Raw genomic sequence first — 18,951 nt, forward strand, 5'->3', positions numbered from 1 at the left:
CTGGGCCCTGCACTTCAGATATAATCCAAACTCCTCACCCAGTCGAAGGCTTCCTGTGACTTTCCCATCCATGTAGGTCAAGTTGACTCCAAGCTGTTCTCCCCACCAGAAGCATCCTCTCCATGCACTCCAAACCCCTCTCCTCGCTGCTACTCACTACCTGCACCCCTTGCCAACTCCTCGTCAATTCTCCTGAAGCCCTTCCTGACCTGGCCTTTTCCTTCCTTCCACTTACCATGCTTATTACTCGATTTTACACTCAAATAGTGCCACAAGAGCCAGGACCAGCTCTTGTGCTCCCCCCACCCCTATCTCTCATTTGAAAGGCAATGGGCCTTTGATGAATGGTTTGAACGACTGCTTGACTCCTTCATTTATCGATATCTGTGCACAACTACCTGCCCCCACTCCACCTGTCTTTGTGAGCAAATCTTAGGATGATACATTGGGGGTTTCTCTTCCTTAGGAAGGGTAGTTCAAACCATAGCTGCAGGCTAAAACCTCTCCAGGTGATTCTAGAAAGTAGTAATGCTTAGACCCCACCCCAGACCATTGAAACCCAAGTCTCAGCTGTAAAGCCTCAGCATTTGTTTTTAAAACTCCCCTGATTCTAATGTGCATCCAGAATTGAGAACCAGTGATACAGAAGGAAAAAGGCTGCTTTCATTCAGCCAGGGATGAAAAGCCTTGGGTGGGCTCACGTGAAACACAGGAGGCACCGCACTGGGGACTTCCCCACCCCGGCCTCCTGTGCGCGCTCATCTTCCTCCTGAGCTGACTCCATTCCGACGCAGCAGGAAGAAAGAAGGGAACCAGACCAGAGTGGAAAGCATTTTCAAACTTTATTTACAACTGTCACAGTGACAAAAAAGTAGTTTGGAAAAAAAAAATATGCTAGTTTCTCCCTGAGCCTCAAAAAAGAACAGATAGAAGTTACAGGAGGTTCATCTCACAACAGGCGTTTTACTGAAGTACTAGGGTTTTTTTTTCAATACGATCAGTTAGAAATACACACAAATTACTAAAAAAAAAAAAAAAGAAAAAAAGGAAAGAAAAATAAAAAGGAGGCCAGACAGGAGCTCAGCCACTTGTCCATGAGCAGCTGGTCCCCCCCCCCCCAGCAGGCCCAACTGCTGAGAGGCCTGACTTTAGGTGTCAGCCCCTGGCCTGCTCAGACCACGCAGGGTCGTACAGAGTGGTCTAGTGACCAGCAAAAGGAACAAACCACCCCCATAAACATACATATACACAAAGTCGATTTGATACGCAGTTTACAAGCACGTTCCCATCACACAGCAAGATCGGGACAGAGGATCCAGGGTGGTGGATGAGAGAGGGAGAGACACCGATACACAGGAACTGAAAAGGCAAAACCCTCATCCACAAAGGGAGGCAAGAGATGAGGAACACTGCGCGGGGACGAGGGTAAAGGGGAACAAGTCTCTGTAGCCAAAACAGAAGGACAGGGGCAACAGGAGAGAGAAGCCCCTCAGAGCGCAGACTGCAGGCCTCTCCCGCTTCTGCCAGGAGCTGGAAGAAGTTATTGCCATCGGTATTTGTATCACAGGCGGACGACAGAAGGAAGGGGGAGGGGCAAGGGGTGGGGGGGGGACCATGGGCTTCCCAGAACCAAATCCTGCCGACTGCCTGGTCAGTCCCCATGCTCCTGCCCCAATGTGCCTCAGAGCCACACTGCCCTTGAGGTATTAAATACAGCTAGACACACAAGTCCAAAACCGGGGGTCAACCTGGACTGTCCAGAGACCTGAGGGGACATTGTAGATGCCTTGGTTGGTCGAGCGCAACCCAAGAAAGGTTCTGGGTCCACCTCTTGGCTGCACAGTTCTGCTCCGATATAGAGATGTGGGAGAGTCTGTCCTGCAACCTGCTGCTGCAGAAGGTTTTCAGCTATGACGAGAAGCTCTAAGTCCAGAGGCTGATTTCTTCAGGCAGCCGCTGCCCTTGCCGGAAACAGGTGGGAGGAGGACAGGGATGAAAAGCCATCTTCCACAGGGACACAGAGTTCTCCACCCCCACACCTTCCTCCCACCTGCTTCCAGGAACTACATGGGGAGAAGCAAGGATCTCATGATCTGATCTCAGCCTGGATCCCACTGTTATTCCTCGGGAGCCTTGGTACCCCTGGGTAGTAATCCCAGGCTGTGTCAGTCCCTGGGATCTGCACAGAGCTCCCCCTCCACCAAGAACACGCTCTCCTTCTCCTCCCACAAGAGAAACAGGCTAAGAACCTACACGGGAGTGGCTGCTAGTGAGCAGGCTGCAATCCACAGCTGGGGAGGGTGGTAGAGGAGAAGGAAGGGCAGGCTGGGAGCCCCCCTGCTCTGCTGCCTCTGTCCCCCTGGCTCCATTGAACTCTGAGAGCAAGTCTTGGGAGGGGGCAGTGGAAAGAGGGGCCTTCTTGCCCAGGCATCAGCCTTGGGGCCTCCAGCAAGGGCAGGAAGTGCTCTTGCCACTCTGCAAAGTGCCAGCAGGCAAAAAGGGTCCTTCTGGGGAGTAAAGCTCAAAAGCACTGCCTCTCACAAACCTCCAGTCTCCTGGGCTCGGAGAGCAAGCTGCAGCTGGGGGCAAATCCAGGGAAGGACAGGTTTCCTTTCCTGCACATCCCTCCAGCTGGCCCTGCAAGCAGCTCCTTTCTCTTTCTCCCTGTCCTCTCCTCTCCGTCACTGACCAACACTCCTGAACAAAAGGGGAAGGCTGGCAGTGGGTGAGACAGCAGAGCAGAGTGAGATGAAGACTTGGTTTTTCTGATGCCCCAGCAGCCAGTGCAAATCCGCCAAGCACTTCCTGGGTGCAGATCTCTGCTCAATGCTTTCTTAAAAACCAGTATCTTTCTCTCCTGGTGTTGGCTTTCTTACACCAAAGGTTCCTGGCCGGCTTGCCCATCCCCCTCACCTTCCTGGACCCCCACTGCCTCTGGCTGTTGGAGTTCAGATACTGATCTCAGAAGCAGCACCCCTTCCCCACACCCCCGCCCCCCTGCTCTCTGCAGCTTCATTTCTCAGAAGGCCTTGCAAGTTTTTGTCAGAGGGCTCCACTGCTCAGCGGATTTAAAAAAAAAAAAAAAAGACAAGAAAAGAAAACCAATTTGGTGATTTGCAGGTGCAAAACGGAAGCCTCGTTTGACATTTTCAGAACGATTGTGGCTCACTCTCTTCTTCCATCCAGATGGGAAAAAACACAGTTCAGGAACAGACGCTGGCTGGCAGGACCCAGGGCACCCACTAGGACCCTACTGCTCCTTGTTTTCTTTCGCTGTCTCTTCGCAGTTGTCGTCCGGCTCATCCTCCTGAACCAAGAACTCCTCGGGGGGCCACCGGAGCTCCCCGCTCTCCACCTCCCCCTCGGTGGGTTCCACCACTATGGAGGGCAGGCGGTCCTTCAGTTTGCAGCAGCGGTCAAAGTCTGACGGGTCGGGGAAAATCTGAAATAAAAGCAGAGCAGGCACCTGGTCACACACACATTTGAAAAGAGAAATTCAGTTCCTTCCTTTCACACACGCATGGCAAGCTGAGTGCTGGCCCTCTGCCAGTGACCGTGCTAAGCCTCTGGGACCCTGGGAGGTAAGGCTGGAGCCAGGGGAATAAGTTTTGAGGGAAACTGTCCCTCAGGCAGACTTTGTTTTAGTCCTGAAGCAAAAAGTTTGCGGGGCAGTAGGAGAGAGCTGGAGAGAGGAGTCCTGGTCTGGGGAACTGGGCTCACCAAATCTCAGACACTCTGCACCTTCAAGGCCATCTCCTCTCACCTCTCCATTTCATAACTGAGGAAACCCAGGCCCAGAGGGGTCAGGAGATTCACTCAAGGTCACACAGCTTGTTCATAGTAAGAAAACAAGTGGAGTCGGGGGGGACACATTAGAAGAGATTCTGGCAGGCTGCTCACTCCTGCAAGCATGGAGACAGGCCCATGGCAGCCTGAGATAGTGCTGAATCTCTAACTGAATTCTTTATTTCCAGATAAAAGAATTAGAAATCATGTCACCACAGTCTTTCTTTGTAGCAAGTATTTTATACCTGCAGAGCAAAGCATGCAAGTACCCAATCATAAAGCTCCTGCCAGAATCGTTAGAGGCACCCAGTAGAAGCAGACAAACTACTAGGTTCTTTATATTGATAATTTCAAACCAACACAGTTGAAAACAGGTGTTACCCATGCTATCTTAAAGAATCCCAGGCTTGGGCAAGTAAGTTGACTGAGACCATACAGCCTGGAAATGAATGATACTCAAACCAGGTGTGCTTGACACCCAAGCCACAGTACTGCCCTGTCCCTCAAGTAGAGGGGTCCTGACCCCATTGCTACTATCAAGTCAAAGCCAAATCCGGATGAAGGCAGGGCCCCCAGTCACAAGCCTGCTGGAAACAAAATCCAAGGCCCCCGCCTTTTGCACCTGTGAACAACTCTTGGCTTCTTTCCAGCTCTACACCTGGGAGAGTCCACTTCTCGTCCCAGAGTCCCATCAGGAAGGCTGCATTTGTTAACACCTACTGTGTGTCCTGCCCAGAACTACAGAAACCCCGAGCCACGCTATAAAATCAAGGGCCAGTCTGGCTCTTTGGATCCCTATGCGCACACTGCCCTGTGACTACAGCTGACCCAATTTCTTTGTCCAGCAGCTTAAGTACTTAATCTACGAGGCTGCTGGTCCCTTGCCATTCACAGCTCTTGGTGACACACCTGAGAGCAGGAGAGAGGAGTCCTGGTCTGGGAAACTGGGGCTCACCAAATCTCAGACACTCCACACCTTCAAGGCCATCTCCTTTCACCTCTCCATTTCATAGCTGAGGAAACCCAGGCCCAGAGGGGTCAGGAGATTCACTCAAGGTCACACAGCTTGTTCATAGTAAGAGAACAAGTGGAGTGAGTGGAGAACACATTTGAACAGATTCTGGCAGGCTACTCGCTCCTGCTGGATGGAGACAGGCCCATGGCAGCCTGGGGTGGAAATATTCAGGCCCCCCCGCAACTCCTGTGCTGCTCCAAGGACATACAGACTTACTGCACCCCAACTCCAAGCAGTGCTTTCCCAGCCAAGTCACACTCTGTCCATGTCGCAGGCCATGTGGGGCTTCTGGGAGTCACAGGCCCCAAGAAGCCTCTCCAATCCCTGCAGACCAGTGATTATTAACCATTTATCCAATAAAGGCCTATTGCTGGGGATTAAGACTTAAGCCAGCTGCACAGCCAGGCATCATTAAAGACTTAACAAGCCTCATAAAAAAGGATCGTAATAGCAGCCAGAAAGAAAACAAGCTAGAGGAGGGGCTGGCCTGGGGGGGGTCAAAGGAGGCCCAGGGAAGCTGACCCCCATTCTGGGCTTTTCCTTCTGCCTGGCCAACCCTAACGCTCTACCCTTGGACTGCACTGTGCACAGAGGAAGGCAGGTACAGAGCAGGGAGTGGATTAGGTGGGCTATTTGGGCCCTTTGTTCATTCTCCTGGGGAGTTGAGCCCCACCTGGGGGTGAGGACACAGGCACCTTCCAAGCATGAGCTCTGGGCATGAGCCAGGGCACCTCAAATGAGTGGAAGGCACACAAAGTGCTTTCAGATATCACCTTGCTGAGGACTCATGGCCACCCCTGGGGTAGCAAGACCCTGGGATTCTGAGGGTTGCATGGCAGAGCCAGGATTCCAAACTTGATCTGCTTGTTTCCTGTGCCTGTGCCTTTTGGAAAATGAACAGAACCACAGAACCTAGTTGCCACTAGGTCAACACCCCATTTCCCAGATAGGAAACTGATTGGGAAAGGTGAGCAGGGCTCTGGGTCTCCACTGCCCAGTCAGCTTCTGGATGCCCCAGCCTGGTCTCCAGGATGACTGTCTGGCCAGCAGGGCCCAAAAGATGAGCTTCTCAGTCTGGACACTTGTCCTCATCTCCTAGAACCCGAGGCAGAGCTGTGAGATATCAAGAGGAGATGGCTACCTGGCCCTACACAGCCCCTTTGCCCTGTCTCCATCCTCTGTGGCGGGCCTCCTGTGACAAGGCTGGGAGACATGAAAACTCGATTCTAATTATGATCACCCAAGCCAAGGAAGAGCGAAAGGACAAGAGTCAGGGCCAGGCCAGCAGGAGCCAGAGGACTTTGAAGTGTGGAAAGCATGTGATTTCATTACAAGCTAGGAATAGGTTTTTACCTAAAATAAGGGGAGGAAGACTAAAATAACATTGATGATGATGGATGAGATTTGTGCTAAGCAGAATCTCCATCTTCACAATAATTCTATGAAGTGCTACGATCTTTATTTTATAAACGAGGAAACTGAAGAACATAGAGGGCATATGACTTGCACAAGGCCAAGTCCCTAGAAGGTGGCTGTACTGGGACCCAAATGGCTATAGGACTTCAAAGATGTGTTCAGTTGAGAACACTGGGTCAAGCCACAGAACCGAGATCCTCACTATGTCTTAACATCCATTGCATTTCTAGTCCTCTCAACCCCTCACCTCAGTTTCTCCTTTTGAGAAGTGAAGTGACCTTCTCGTCTCACTAAGTGAGTACAAGTTTTTGACACATGTAGAGACTATAAAATACTTTGAAGACATCAGCAATATTCAAATCGTAATACCTTCTTTGGAGCAGTCCCAACAGGACTACAGTAAGTGTCCAATCTCCAAGCAAGAGGCAGTAATACTAACACAGTAATTAAAATAACTCCAAACAATGCTTTTCATACCAAGAGCTCCACAATTAAGTCTTTTAAGTCCTTGGGGGAAGTCTGAGCATTGAACTTCTGATACTGCTTCGTTGCCAAAGACCTTTGCTCCCTGCACTGCTCAAAGCAGCAGCCATTAAAAAAAATTGGGGGTGGGGGGGAGACAAAGTTTGCTAATTATATACTTTAAATCACTGTAATAATTACTCTAATCCATCAGATTTTATTTTATTATCAGATTATAACAAATTGTGCCTCTCAAAGTTGTAGCTCTCTCCAAAAATAAACAGAAAGCACTCAGAGCCAAACAGTGCTATGGTTTCCTTGCAAACAGACAGAAAGCCGGGCAAAGGGTTGCTGAGTCTTTTTCCAGCACAATCTTATCTCCGACAGCTGCTTAAGAGGCTGACCCCAAGGAGGTCAACATTTTTCCACTAAGTCATGCTTTTTAATCATCTAGGCAGCAGAAAAATGAGAGGTTGCAACTGCAATTTGATGGGGTGGGGAAGGCAGTGGAAAAAAGAACTCCTGAGTTGGACTTGCCAAGCACATGACAGGTAGGGCGAGGCAGCCGGCCAGCCCGGCATGCTGCCTGCCTGCAGGAACTGGCAGGGAATGAAGAGCTGCCCCTGTTCCAAAAAGAAACGGCTTCTGGTTAGACCTCCTAGCTCCAAGAGTCCCCCTTTTTTTTCTGGGATGAAAAAAAATCCTTCCTTCCCTCTGTAGCAAAGGCTCATCTCTAAAAGGGTCAGAAGGAAAGATGGGGAGGCTCTAAGAGGCATTTCCCACCTCATCCCTGGGCAGGGCAGGTCTAGAAGCATCGGCTGTGATTCTCCCAGCCCTATACCCCCTCCTCCTGCCTGCGCTTCCCTCTCTATTGCATTCGATTTCCCCAGCCAGTGGCTTACATCTAACTAATGGGGACCAAGTTCCCTCCTTTCCAAATAGAATAAAGTTTATCAACCACACACACCAAGAGCATCCAGGTCCTGCATATCTGCGTCCCCCATGTGTGGGACAAATAGGCATTCAACTCTGGTGACTGGGAATTTCACAGGGGACCCCACTGAAGAAGCATCCTTTGCCAACTGGCTTTCGATCCCAATAGGTCCTGAATGTTGAGGACATAAACAGATTCCCAAGGGAGCTTCGGGACAATTTAGGAGGAAGAGACCACCTTTGAGACAGAGTTTGGATGCCATCATACTAGCATTTCTGGCTATAGAGGGCTGCACCATGACCAGATGCTCTCAGTAACGAGAGCATCCCTATGCTGTCCCATTCAACAGCCACGGGTCACTGGTCACTGTGACTACAGCGCACTTGAAATGTAGCTAAAATGTTAAAACTCATGAATATAAATTTATCTATTATTTAGGTAAATATAATATAAACACACATTTAATAAAAATTTCAATCGCTACCTGGGACTAGTGGCTACCACATTGGACAGATCATGAGCACTATGAAAGCAGCACTGTCCTGGAAGACTGAGAAAGTTTGGTTAGCTGACCAAGACAGGTGGCCCCGGAGCAGAGAACTACAGGGCCGGGGGCAAGCTCCTTCTGAAGATGAAGGATTCATCGGCAGGCTTTTTGTGTGGGCATGGAAGTCACTGGTGAGCCAGCTCCCATTTCATGCACTGAGGGAAACTGAAAGGCAATACCCAGGCTCCAAAGGCCCCAAATTTGGAGACCTAGCTATCAACTGTCTGCCTTTAAGCCAGGTGACCTAAACCTGGCCGCCTCAGGGGTGGGGAGAGGAGAGAGATGTCTGGCATCTCGTGTGGAAAATGTGAGTGGTACGGGTCGGAGCCACCCTCCCCTGTGTGTGCATCGCTCAGCCATCGTCTTTGACAAACAACCCGAGCTGGCCACAAAGAGGGCGGAGGACTCTGCAAAGACAGGAGAGATGCTAATAGGGAAAGCAGACACCAGCAGGTGCAGGAGATGAAAGGTGCTTAACTGGACACAAAGGGCTAATTACCAGCTCTGCAAGCTGAGCCCTTGGCAATGTGGGCACCCTGCTCCTCTTTGCAGGGACGAACAGAGGAAAGAAGTGCTGGGGGTTGGTGGGGGGTGGAGGGTCGGGGGTAGAGGGCCTGAGACAAATAGCCAAGCCAGCTCCTCAAGGCACTGTGCACAAAAACCACACAGTAAATCTCCACCCTCTCTAGTTGCAGAGAGGAACAAAGAACCCCAAAACTGCTGTGGAAAATCACCATTCCCACAGGTGGAGCAGGAGTCTGGAAGATCAGGCATTTGCCTTGCCCCTCTGTCTGATGTCTCTGTGACCTTCGTGGAGCCATGGTAACTTCTCTGAGCCTCAGTTGCCTCCTGAGTGAAACGAGGGAGTCATTTCCACAGCAGTATTGTGGTGTTATACCGCGCTGGGTGTAGACAGCCAGCCCCCTGCCCTCCTCGCTTCCTCTATAAATTGGAATTCATGCTAATTCTGATCTTACAGGGCTTTGGAGAGAATCAAATACAGGTATGTGTGAACAAGCTCTGTAAACTCTGAATTCCTAATGCTGGTTCTTATTACGTAAAGCTGGGGTCCCCAAGGACCCTTTAGAGCGAGAGCCTGGAAAGCTGACAGCTGTAGCCTGGGACAGGAGCACATGAGCAGCACTCTGGGCCTGTACTTACATAGCCCAGGCCAGGTTCTTTGGAGAAATGACTGACTTCACTGCTTTCGTCCCAGAGCCCCTGTTTCCCCAGGGCAGGGATGGGGCCAGCTGGAATGGAAACCATTGCCTTCCCCAGACCCTGGCCGCTCAGCAGATGGTTGGTAGCCAGAGGCCTTCCCGCTACGGACCTCCCTCAGCCCACTCCAGGGACCTGCACCTGGGTAAGTCAGGTCCCTCCTGACCCCCAGATTCCCAAAGTCTAGATTTCTTATTTTTCCTGGACAATGGATTGGCCTTGTGTGTTCATTCCTTCCTAGTGGGGGCTGGTTTGTAACAATGGGCAGATCTCTCCCAATTCCTGCTCTTCGAAAGGTGGAATGAATGAGTAGCAGCTAAGACGAATGAATAACCCACCGTGCAGTTTGCCCCCTAATAATATGTGAAGGGAAGAAGTACTGTCTTTGAAATGCTCACCTCCTATTCTCTTATTAGCATTACGTTGTTAGTATGTTTTTGGCATCTTGCTGAAAAAGTGGCATGTGGCAGGTAAGAACAGAAATAATGGTGGCTCAGGAGCAGAGGAGCAACTGAAGGGGTTCAGGGAGGGACGGGCCATCTCTAGCTCTGCTCAAAGCCCCTCAGCTCACTGTCCATCTCTGAGACTCTCATCTTGTTTTCACTCTTCTCTGGCCTGGAGCCATGGAACACCCACCTCACCCTATCCTGCCATATCCTGGTGTCTCTAATCCTACAGGGCACTTGGGCCGAGATTTGGGCTTTAGAGCAACTCTGGATCTCCTTCCTTTGGATCAAAGATGCTTAAGCCTCTAGCCTTGAAACTTAAAAGAAAAGGAAATCCTTGGGATAAACACCATCTTTCATAAACATCTCTCAAATACACACCCATCCTGCAAGTCCGGGAGTTCCAAATTCCAATTAATTATCACTAATTGCTACTGATAATGCTGGGCCCAGGGAACTGATGAAATTTTTAGAATGTTAGAAATTTTTCTCCAAGTTCTCTGGGGTAGTGAGGAAAGACTGCAGTCTTGTGGCACAGATGATTTCAAATGCTTGTATCTTATTGACCACATCATCCCCCCCTCTGACAACAGAATCCCCAGTCTTCTGGATCCTTCTCTCTGTCTTCCATTGGTATCACTCAAATGTCCCATGGCCACACCTCCTCTCTGTTTTAGAAAGCTCGGACTGACCTAGCTGCCATTTCAACCAGCCCCTTATTGTTTGTTTTGGGGACAAAAAAGCTTGAATATTTAGCTGGTCCCACAGCCTTCTCATCCTCGTCTGTTCCCTTCCTCACCCCTACATGGCTTCCAAACCCACCCCAGAATAGAAACGACTCTTTCTCAAGTCTCTGAGGACTTCCTTGCAGCCCTGTCCCATGGCCTTTGCTCAGCTTTCGGTCACTTCAGCAGCACCCTGCCAGGCCAATTCACCTTGTCCCCAAAGTGAGGTCATCAGCTAATTACCCATCTTTTGTCCAGTTTAAAATAATGTTTCTCCCCCTCAAACAAAAACTGCCTGATGGTATAGTTCCTGTCAAAGACACCCGGGTAGTTAACCCCAACACAGCACTGATGCTGACAACTGAAGCAAACAGGGCCACATCCTAGAGGGACACCCATCTCTTTAGCCAAGAGTCCTACTATGCTCTCATCAGATGGATTTTATGTAGGCTAAAGAAGTGGTTCTCAAAGCTCAAATCTCCCAAGGTCCTTTCAGGGAGGGATGCACATGGTATTAAAATATTTTCAGAATAATACTAAGAAGCCATTCCTCTTTCACCATGTTGACACTTGTCCTGATGGTCTAAAAAGCAATAGGGACTAAAACCTCTGGCACCTTCCCAAGGATTAATGCAGTGGCTTCAAATTGTCCTTGTTGTCATTGTATTGTTCACCTCATTCTGACAATTAAGACAAAAGCCAAACAACCAAAAAACACAGAAACAAAACAAAACAAAAACCTTAATGTTCTTGGTGAAGCAGTAAAAAACAAATTTTTATTTAATACGGACTCTAAAATAAATGTTGTTTTAATATTTGGAGGGATGAAATGAAAAGTACTTCTGCTGCTTACCAAAATACAACGTCATCCCCAGAGAAAGCCTGTTTGAGTTGCAAGCTGAACTAGCCACACTGACCAACCAACAAACTATGGTTACTTCAACTTGGGTACTGAAGGTATATAATATATATATATATACACACACACACACACACACACACATATATATATATATATATTTTTTTTTAGAGCAGCTATCTATCTTCTTTTCAAAAATCTCATTTTTTTGAGCTCTGGATAGATATATATATATTTTTTTAAAAAAATGAACAAAATAAGTCTGTCACTTTGAGGAAAATGACTGTTAGTATTTGTCACCAATGATAAAAATAGAGCTTTAAGTGAAAATTATAATTCCGGAAAACTTGTATCAGTGCCCATGAGCTTGATAACTTCCTAGTACTTGAGGCTTTCTGATGACACTGGTAGAGATGTTAACAAATTTGACATTTTGCTACTGTGTAATGAAACGTCAACATTTGGAAGATCTGCATAACTCAGTGAATCTATATTTTCCAAATGATGAATACAATACACCACAAAACCAAGCATGGGTAAACAAATCACTCCAAATGCCAGACAGAGGAATGAATTTTAATGTAAGAGTAGAAAAAGCTCACTGATAAGATTTCTGCTATCACATAATGGGTAAGAAAGTACCACTTGTTAAGTTTTGGAAAAATATTTAAAATTTTTTTTAAAAGATTGTTAAGATATTTCTTCATTTTCTAACTACAGATCTGCATGGTCCAGATTTTCATGTACTTCAACCAACATCTATTACAATGGATTGACTCATGGAGGGTGCACATGAGAATCTAGCCAACTTCTATTAAACCAAACACAAAAGAGACTCTCAAAAAAATGTAAACAGTGCCTCTCTTCTCACTGAACTTTTTCTTTTTTGGAAAAATATAGTTATTTTAATGAAAAATTGTTATTTATATTAACATAATGGTTTCATTGTTATTCTGAGTGAATTGATATATAAAAAATGAAAGATTCTGTTTTGATTTCTAAAACAGTAAATATCCGGACATACTCCACATACACAAAAGCTCCTTGGGAGATCATAAATAATTTTTAAGAGTATAAAAGGGACTAAGACCAAAAACTTGAGAACTGTTGGCCTGGAGGAAAAACAACAACATCAACAACATACAGAGACAACCATGCATGCCAAGACATGGAAAGACAACATGTATCTTAAAGGTGAAAAAGACCTGAGGGGAACAGCAAATATGCCCTCAAAGCATCTAAAAGCTGATACAAGAGAGAGCGCACATCAATCCCATGTGAACCTCCAGCAGCAGGACGGAGGATTTCACCTCATTATTCAACCTTCTAACAAAAACAATCGGGATTAGAGGGAAAATAAGGTCCAAAGAAGTGACGCAAGTGGCCTGAGATGGCACAGACAGCAGAGAAGCCAAGATCAGAGTCCAGTCCCAGATTGTTAGTCCATAATCCCTCTGAGCTGAGGGATTCTGAGCTCTGAGTCCCTGGCAGTGTCCAGAGAACCCCCGGGTGACCCAAAGTCATGCTACCATAGAAGATGTTTCATGTCAACACTACTGTCCAGTCTCCAGGCTGCCCTCCTGCTCTGAAAATCAGCAGTCCTGACTCCAAGGGGGACCTCGACACCCAGGGATCCAAACATTTTGTTTGCATACCCCCTAAAATTTTTGAATACTGCATCTCCTTTCACATGTCCTAAAACTCCTGATATAAATAATGGCACCTGAAAATAAAACACGTATACCACTCTTTTTTTTTTTTTTTCCCAATGTACTTGCTGGGTTATAAAAACTACAGCAGTTTGATATCAACCATCTCCCAATGGAAAACCCCTGACCAAGCTCCTGTATTTCATAGTACTCCTTCCTCTCCTTGAATCAATATTTCCATCCCACTTCTCCATAAAACTTTTTCTTAATGTATTTTTATGTTTGCAAGTGTTTAGCCATTAGCTTTTCATACTTCTTTGCAATAAAAAAGTAAATTTATATATTTAAATGGACATTATTAAAAAATGTTCTGTGACCTTAAGTTTTTGTTGATTAAAAGAAATCTGGATTGGCTTATTGCAGCTATTAGTATCTAACTGATTGATGAATGTATCACAAACAATTACTAAATACAAGAATTTTTTTTTTTTTGGTACTGGGGATTGAAATCAGGAATGATTTACCACTGAGCTACCTCCCCAACCCTTTTTATTTTTTTATTTTGAGACAAAGTCTTGCCAAGTTGCTAAGGCTAGCCTTGAAATTCCAAACCTCCTGCCTCAGCTTCCCAAGTCACTGGGATTACAGACATGTACCACCATGTCTGGCCATAAAGGTAAATTTTTACTATACTGCTTTCTTACTGTGAAGGAGGGGTGGGACTCATGGGGCTACCTGGACAGTACATTCTGAGTGGTCCATGTGTTTGAAGTCCCTAAAGTTTCCATCCTGGGGAAGGCAACTTGAAAGAATTCAGGAGGGTGGGCGGCAAGGACAATCTGGACAGAGGGGTAGGAAACGGACCCTGGTGAGGCCAGTCCGCAGGAACTGCAATTTGAGAAAAGCCACCAGAGGAAGCTAAAGGTGTAGACATGGATTTCCTGAAAATGCTTCCTGCTGTCATGTCCCCTGGAAAGTGTCTGTGAACCCCTGGGGCAGCTGCCTTCCTGTTTTAACACTTTGTTCAAATGTGAAGTACACAGACACATTATCAAGAAGTAATCTGGCATGAAAATCTCCAATACTACAGTGCCAAGGAAAACAGCCAGGAAGGATCCTGGTACTTCTACTGCCACATCTGAGGGGGCAAATGACCAAAGAAAGACAGAAATTGTAATTTAATATTAGCTGTCTTTATGGATATTTCTAAGGGGACTTTTGAAGAAAACAAATTCCTTCATGATAACAACAGTGATGTCCCCTAAAAGAACTGTGTTGAGGAATTTCACACACAAGCTCGTGCCTGGGATTGCCAGCCTCAAGGGACCACCTTGGTCATCCCTATCCAATCCACATGCCTGTTAGGTTTTTTTTTTACTTACTTATTTAAATAATATTTGCTTGGGCTGGGGATGTGGCTCAAGTGGTAGCGCGCTCGCCTGGCATGCGTGCGGCCCGGGTTCGATCCTCAGCACCACATACAGACAAAGATGTTGTGTCTGCCAAAAACTAAAAAATAAATATTAAAAAAAAAAAATTCTCTCTCTCTCTCTCTCTTTTAAAAAAATATTTGCTTAAAAATAAAACTCTATCACTACATAAATTGGAAACTAATATTATAGATCATAAGTGGTTATCATAAAATGTGCTAACATTTAAAAAAGTTGTCTGTGTAACATCTAAATTAACTTTGTAAACCACGAGGAACATGTGGACCCTACTGGAACACTGGCTGGGACTGTTCACATGCTTCAAACACCTGCAGCTTCACAGGCTTATCAGGTAGAAGGTCCTTGGATGGGGTACAAGATGTCCTTTATGTTTCATTCTACTTCTAAGAGTCCAACCCAGCCTTAATTCCAGGGAAGCACTATTTTTCAACAATGAGCATTCCATGAACCAGATATAGAGCCCCAGGGATGCCAAGAGCGGCATGGGCTAAGTATGACTCTGGTCAAATTTCGGGGTTCTTCAGGCCAAAGCGATTTCCCTGGTCTTTTCATCGTTACATGGTACTCCAATGCCAAAGAAAAATAGAGACCCATACACATTTGGAATCCAGAGTGCATCAACGTACCTACCATGGGTCAAGACTATCATCATTAGCAGACAGGTGTGATGGTGCTCACCTGTAATCTCAGCAACTTGGGAGGCTGAGGCAGGAGGATCTTGAGTTCAAAGACAGTCTCAGCAAGTTAGTGAGGACTTAACCAACTTAAGTGAAACCCTGTCTCAAAATTTTAAAAATATAAAAAGGACTGGGGATGTGGCTCAGTGATTAAGCACCCCTGGGTTCAATCCCTGATACTTAAAAAAAAAAAAAAAGAATATCATCACTAGCTATTTTGCAATGCTGTTTAAATGGCGCTTAAACATCATCAATTATTACATGCTTGAAATAATTAACCATGAAAAGATGTATAACACCTTCTAAACATGCTAAAATACCCAAACACCTTTCTAACTCTACCTGCAAAGCTTCTCCATTACTCCATCTCTATAGATGTTACACCCCTGTGATGCTGTTTGCTAGAACTTTCAATGCTGGAAGCATAATAAACTCTTTTATTTACATTTTCTGTTTTTCAGGGAATATAAAATCAAAAGCCTAAATGATGTTGAGTTTCTTTAAATCAAGAATTCTACTTCCAGGAATTTATTCCAAGGAAATTAATTAGACCCGTGCAGAGGTTTATGTAAAATGATGTTCAGAGCAGTATTCTTTGTAAGAACAAAATATGCCACAACCTAAATATTCAGCAGTAAGAAATGGTACATAACAAAATGCTATATTACAAAGAAAACCAAATGACAAGAACATAGTCACAATATGTTAAATGACAAAAGCATTCACTACAGCACACACGCTATTATTTCAATTTTATTTTTAAAATATAAGTACACAGAAACCTGTTGAAAGAAAACATACCAGAATGTCTCAGTGATAGGAATATGGGTTATTTTTCTTTTTTTGGTACGAAGGATTATTGAACCTGGGGTACTTTACTGCTGAGCCACATTCCCAGCCCTTTTTATTTTTTGAGATAGGGTCTTGCTAAATTGCTGAGGCTGGCCTTGAAATTCCAATCCTTCTGTCTCAGCCTCCTGAGTCATCGGGATTATGGACATATGCCACCATACCCAGCTAAATATTACCTTTTAATGATAATGTACACTCACAAACTCACATTTTTACCTTTGGACTCAGATTATTCTAAAGAAATAGTATAAATTATGCACAGGTTGATTGATAGAATTATATGTAAATTATCAAATCATTTATAAGGAAATAATATGACCTAAAAATTTCAACAATGGAAAATAGTGAAACAACCTTATAACTTTATGCATATATTAAAAATGATAGCTTTGGGTTTTTTGTTTTGTTTTGTTTGTGCAATGCTGGGGACTGAATCCAGGGCCTCACACATACAAGAAAAGTGCTCCATCATTGAGCTATATCTCCAGTTCAACTCTGGAGTAGTTTTAAGGTTAACTTGTAATGACATGGCGCTGGTGATAGATGCTGTTAAGACTGCAGAACAGAACAACATATAATTATTGCTACATAGAGTTCTAAGTACCTTGGAAAAAGAAGGCAAAAGATGCTCAAGTGTTAACAGCTGTGATTTACACATGGTAACTGGAAAACAAAAAGTTGAATGAAGAAAATAAAAATTTTATAATGGGTATAAAAATTTGAAAAGCCTAAAAATCATACAATATGCACTTTATCCAGAATGATATGAAATTACTAACAAAGAGGGAAAGAGAAGGAAAACATTTCCTATAACTACAACACTCTAATCTTTAACAACCACTACTGTGTTAACATTCTGCCTTCCAACTGTGTGTGTTAAATGGCTCTTAAACGTGTGTATATGTGTGTGGTGTAGAGTGTCCGCAGGCAGTGGGTTCCGTCCAAAGGGCTGGACAATTGCTTTAAGCTCTACAAAGTAAAAATAGAAGATGATTCCAAGGTATATTTACAATTCTGTCTGTAAACCACCCCAAGTCAAGCCAGGAGAAAGTCAGGCAGGCCTAGAGACCAACTATCTCGGGAAAGACATGTGACACCTTCTTTGCTCGGATCTACCCTGCTTTATGTGAGAGATCTAAAACCTAAAACCGTCCTTCCTATTGACTCCAGTAAACTTTCTGTTCAAGAAGCAAGTAGTCGATGCTGATTCAGCTACATGTTTGGGGGCCTGTTCTCCAGTTCACCTAAGATGAGCTGCCCACAGAGCAAGACAACTAAGCCCAAAGGGGAGAGGGCCAAGGGAGCTCCCCAACTCCCCAGGCTGGCTTGACAACAATTTGGAGAAATTTGGGGCAAATTGTTTTCAAGATGGATCTGTGCAATAAGGAACCATTGCCAAGTCAAGGGGAGGCAGCTGGCACAAGATATGATTTGCTGACACAGAACCTTCCTAAAGTGGGAAGGGCAGGTGGGGAGGAGAGAGGCAGACAGAGGTGACGCTGTGGCTACTAGACTGGAAAGAAGGGAACCTCAGCGAGTCGGGGCCCTGTGTGAATGAAGGGCCTATCTTCATGTTCTCTGAGGATTATTTCAGGATCAGGCCTGAAAGATCACTTCAGGACATTCGCCAGACACCCAGGAATAGCTCTTGACTTCAGTCACAAGATTCGCCACCCAAACTCATCCCTTTCTTCACGGTACAACCCTCCATTCTATCCGACATGGGGGACTGGGTCGACTCAGAAAATGCTGACCCTATAAAAATCTACACTATGGGACTGCCAAGGCACAGGCCTGGTTCTCAATGCAGGGAAAGGAGAGAAAGGCCCGGCCCATCATTCAGCGCTCATTAAGTGACTGTTTATAGGACACCGTGGCCGGTACTGTAGGAACAAAGACAGTCTAAGACATGGCCCCTGGCTCTGTGGTGTGACGAACACCCAACCACTGTGAGCGGGAGGCGGCAGGGCCAACACGGGCCCTTTGAGAGGAGGCTGTATGGCTGTAGTGTGCAGCCGGCTGGCTGGGCAGTGAAGGAAGCTTGTTCTCTCCCTGGCTGGGCACAGACCCACTGTTGTGCCCACAGGGGAAGGGGGAGAGGGAGACTTCTCCCATGGGAACAATTCCAGCCTTCTGCGGCCTGATCCAGGGGCCTTCCACAGCAGGCTCTGAGTATAGGAAGAAAGTGCTGGATCCTCATGCAAAGTGGACTTGAGGTGAATAAGGATGCAGTGTGTGCAGAGGCAGCTCAATGCCACTCAGAGAAATGGGCTCCTTGTGCTTCCAAACCCAGCGGCCAGAGCTGCCTCTCATACATCACACTGGTGTGATTTTTACCCAGAACGGTGGAGGGAGTTGGGATGGAGAAAGAAAACTTGCCATGATTCCAGTAACATGTCGTGTCTGTGGCTGGCTGTCTCCTGCCAAGTGTTTTGGAATTTTAGCTTTATGTCTCTCCAGGGACTCCTGTGCCTTTTTAAAGTCTGATGTTGTGAAAGATGGTTTCCTGGTGACCATGGGACTTGTGTGCAGTTGCTCAGTGGGGCCTCTCAAGCTCTGGGGGACATGCAGGGGTAACCAATGAGACAAGAGGACTCGGGAGGAGGACACAAACAGAGCTGATAAGTTATTCCCAGAGTGACCTACATGCAGGGGCTTGAGGGGGACAGTAGTATGTTGCTGAGCAGCAACCTTCCTGAGGCCCTAACCCAGGAACAGGGAAGCTAAGCCCAGCCCTTATGTAGACACATGCATCCCACCCTGATGGGAGCAGCACAGTGAGCCAGGCTCAGGACATTCATGAAGGCGGCTCCGTGTAGGGTGCATGAGGACAGTTCTGAAATGCTGCTGTTCAGTGCTCTCCTGGACCAGAGAGAAATCACTGTTCCTGGTAAAGAACAAGGGGCTCTGAAGA

General features: G+C 46.2%; 1 protein-coding gene across 3 annotated transcripts in view; it reads right to left on the reverse strand.

Moving 5' to 3' along the window:
- Window positions 1-823: 823 nt before the first annotated feature.
- Lbh (LBH regulator of WNT signaling pathway) overlaps window positions 824-18,951 on the reverse strand; it is a 30,107-nt gene continuing 11,979 nt past the window's right edge. For all 3 annotated transcript variants that reach the window (XM_015479802.2, XM_015479800.2, XM_015479799.2), the window contains exon 3: window positions 824-3,442. In XM_015479802.2, the coding sequence (XP_015335288.1) occupies window positions 3,251-3,442 (192 nt within the window). In that variant the 3' untranslated portion in view covers window positions 824-3,250. The remainder of the gene's footprint in view (window positions 3,443-18,951) is intronic.

Source organism: Marmota marmota, unplaced genomic scaffold (assembly GCF_001458135.2).
Source record: "Marmota marmota marmota unplaced genomic scaffold, marMar, whole genome shotgun sequence".
Classification (NCBI taxonomy): domain Eukaryota; kingdom Metazoa; phylum Chordata; class Mammalia; order Rodentia; family Sciuridae; genus Marmota; species Marmota marmota.